At 36.4% G+C, this 3,740-nt stretch overlaps 1 protein-coding gene across 2 annotated transcripts; it reads right to left on the reverse strand.

The window, feature by feature from the left end:
* Window positions 1–805: 805 nt before the first annotated feature.
* LOC123257891 (aspartate-semialdehyde dehydrogenase-like) lies at window positions 806–3,373 on the reverse strand. Of its 2 annotated transcripts, XM_044717861.1 has the most exons (3): window positions 3,125–3,373; window positions 1,814–2,454; window positions 806–1,753 (listed from the first exon to the last, which is right to left on the reverse strand). In XM_044717861.1, the coding sequence occupies exons 2-3, from the start codon at window positions 2,050–2,052 to the stop codon at window positions 1,018–1,020; spliced, it is 975 nt and encodes a 324-aa protein (XP_044573796.1). In that variant the 5' UTR covers window positions 2,053–2,454; window positions 3,125–3,373; the 3' UTR covers window positions 806–1,017. The 2 variants fall into 2 exon arrangements, with proteins under 2 accessions (XP_044573796.1, XP_044573795.1); XM_044717860.1 differs by having other exon boundaries at window positions 806–2,454.
* Window positions 3,374–3,740: the final 367 nt, after the last annotated feature.

Raw genomic sequence — 3,740 nt, forward strand, 5'->3', positions numbered from 1 at the left:
TAAAGAATAACTTAAATAAGTGGTTAAATGATACTAAAATCCAGCATATGGTTCTATACTACCAGCAAGCTACGAAAAAACATGGTGGTAAAGGAGCTTTTTATGTTTTATTAAGAAGGCTTAGGTCCTATTAGCTGCTTAAGTTTCCTTTTAAGCCTTAATTTTTCTTGTATAACCATACAGTGTTCGGCAGCGCGTGACGCACAACTGTGCGAACATTGTGATTTGGGTCTACCAGGAAGGATGTCTCCCAGTACCTCTTTTCCCGTCATCCCGCTACGTGTTAGCGGGATCTCATTTCACTTTATGAGGGTGTCATCCGAGTAGCCCCTTTCTCGTCATCCCGCTACGTGTTAGCGGGATCTCATTTCACTTTATGAGGGTGTCATCCGAATAGCTTGACTACTTGGATCCAGATTGGATACTGAGTTGGTGAGTATAAAAGTATAGCTTCTACGTCATACCGCCGCGGTATCTCAGCCGCTAACAAGTAGCGGGGTGACGAGTTACTATACCGCTGCGAACCGTCATACCGCGATTTATTCCATAGCTGTACGAACATTCATTTTTGAAGGTAAACTGCACAGCAAATGGTGTCATTCCAGTGCTTGACACTGGAATCCAGCCGGCTTTGTTGCATCGCTAGCTATGATGGATTAAAGATAAAAAAGGTGGAGAATATCAGTAGCTTATTATTCTGGTATTTATAACAAGAACGGTCAGTGAATACCTAAATTTGAGTAAAAGAAATTTCACTACCACTCACTAATCCGGCTAAAATTCAAGAATTTCAATGCTTTAGCTATTTTCAATAGAATTAAATTTATTAATATAAATAACAAATTACTATTCTTAAATTTGATCAGATTGATTGCAAAAAAACAAGATTTTCAATAAGTTGCTTATAATCCTAATTATAGTTAGCCTTTCATAAGTAGCGATGCAACAAAGCCATTCCAGCGTCACGCGCTGCCATGTGGTATACAAATTTCCTTCGAATTACAACGTACGTGCGCTCTATATGCACTTGATTGACAAATGCTCTCTTATCAAAATCTCAAGAATCTGCACTATATTTAATGCTGCGCCTTTGCGCAGGTTGTCAGCCACTATCCACATATTTAATCCGTGCTCAACAGTATTGTCTCTTCTAATACGCGATACATATACAGCATTCTCCTGTACAACATCAATTTGAGTTATGTATTCACTATCTTCACGCCTGTTGTACACTAAAACTCCACTATCTTCGGCTTCACTTAGCACTTCACGAGCTTGTTCTTCAGTGATATGTTGATCAAATTCCACATTTACTGCCATAGCGTGACCGATAAAGACGGGTACCCTTACACAAGTTGCAGTAACTTTTATATCTTCCTCTAAAATTTTTTTTGTCTCCTCTTGCATTTTCCATTCCTCTTCTGTAGAACCATTTTCCATGAATTCTCCTACATGGGGAATGCAATTGAATGCTATTTGCTTAGAGAATATCTTGGGTTTTTTAGCTTCGTTCATAAAGATTTTTTTTGTCTGGTCATAGAGCTCATCCATTGCTGCTTTGCCTGCACCAGAAGTTGATTGATAAGTTGAAGCAACGATTCTCTTTATTTTTGCTTTTTGGTGTAATAGATGTAGTACTAGCAGCATCTGTATTGTAGTACAGTTTGGATTGGATATTATGTTGTGGTTTTTATATTCCATAATTTTTTCTTTATTAATCTCTGGAATAATGAGTGGCACACCCTCTTTCATTCTAAAATGGGAACTGTTATCTATCACGATGCATCCAGCCTGTGTTGCAATTGGTACATACTCTTCAGAAACATGAGATCCAGCACAGAAAATGGCTACATTAGTTCCAACGAAGTCATAATCCTCAAGGCATAAAACTGTTAACTCTTTGTCACCAAAGCTCACCTTCTTCCCTTCTGATTTTTTCGATGCAAGTGCAATAACGCAATCTATCGCCTCATCTTGAAATTCAGCAAGCGTGCTTAATACCTCACGCCCTACTCTTCCGGTTGCTCCAATAACAGCAATTTTGTATCCCATATAGATGAACCTCTAATTTCAAAGTTCTATTATATTTTTACTGACAAAATTTACAATTGTTTTAATATTTTTACCTTGCAATTAATTGTAATTTAGCTATTATTATGCAATATTAGTAATATTACATAATGAAATGAAAGATGAGTAAGGAATACGATGAAACTAAGGTTAAACCTGCAATTTCTACACCTCAAGGGCCTGAAGGAACCAATGGATCAAAGGCCCAAAGTGTTCTTTCGAATAAAAGAAAGCCTACAATAAATTTTGATGATAAAAAGTATGGTGTAAAAACCTCTAAAATAGACCAACAGTCTCTAAACAAAAGACAAGAATCTTCAAAGCTAAGAGATTTCTTAAGGTCAATACCAATAATAAGGAGATTTTTAGCAAGGATTTTCACACCTGAAAAAATAGAAATCATCAGTAACCCTATATATGACAACATGGAAGCATATAAAAAATCGCAGGAAGATTACCCTAGTAAGATAAAAGATGAAACTAGTATAGATGATGAACACACAAAAGAAGTAGATAGTAAACTTGAGAAGGGTAATGTTGAACAAGTGGACAACAAGAAAAGTCGTAGTTCATAAATATCAATCATTTAAAAATTATCTCTAGTTATAACATTGTATCTGTTCAGATGCATGGCTCATGTACAAATATTGAAACAAAAATTCCAGTGCTCCCTTTCTTGTCATCCCAGTGCGTGACACTTGTATCTTTATGATGTGAGGCATTAGAGCTAAAATACCTCACAGGGAGGGTGAAGCTGATGCGACACTAATGCCATTAAGCCAGATTTTGCTTCCCTCCCATAGAGTTAAAGACTGAACAGTATCTTTTGAAATTATATCCCGTATTACAAGGTTAGTCTAAACTCTCAGTTTATTTATAGTCTTGGAGGCAATTTTATGCAAGTAAATGCTATTTTGGGTGTGGATATTTCAAAAAAGAAATTTGATGTTTGTTTGTTAGTGGACAGTAAAAAACGACACAAAGTCTTTCAAAATAATCAAGATGGTTTTGCAAAACTTGTAGTTTGGTGCAATGGCCATGGAGCAAATCTTACTCATTTATGTCTTGAAGCAACTAGTTGGTATGGAGAAGATTTGGCTACTTTTATGCACGATTTAGGACATAATGTCAGTATAGTAAACCCAGAAAGCTTTTGGCAAAAGTGAGCTGCTCAGAAATAAGACAGATAAATCAGATGCAGCTATGATAGCTAGATTTTGTATCGCCAACAAACCTGCTCTTTGGAAGCCCATTGCACCTGAAATGAGGCATTTGAGGGCGTTGCATGCAATCGCTAAAAGATGATAAGGTGCAACAGACAAATCGCTTGGAAAACAAAAATATGCATTCCAGTTGCAAAGAAGCTATATCTAAAGTAATTTTGGCAATAGAGGAGCAAATTATTGTTCTCGAAAAAGAAATTAATGAGCATATAAATAACTATCCACATCTAAAAAATATGGTGGAAAACCTTAAGACTATAAAAGGTATAGGATATCTTACTGCTGTTGCTGTTGTCGCAGAAATGCCATCAGTTGATAACTTTGACAATGCTAAACAATTTACAGCTTTTGCTGCCAGGACATTATCAATCGGGATCGTCAGTAAGTAAGAGAAGTTGCATATGCAAAATAGGATCTGAGCGTATTCGAAAAGCTCTTTATATGCCA

Source organism: Drosophila ananassae, assembly GCF_017639315.1.
Source record: "Drosophila ananassae strain 14024-0371.13 chromosome 4 unlocalized genomic scaffold, ASM1763931v2 tig00000073, whole genome shotgun sequence".
In the NCBI taxonomy this organism is placed as follows: domain Eukaryota; kingdom Metazoa; phylum Arthropoda; class Insecta; order Diptera; family Drosophilidae; genus Drosophila; species Drosophila ananassae.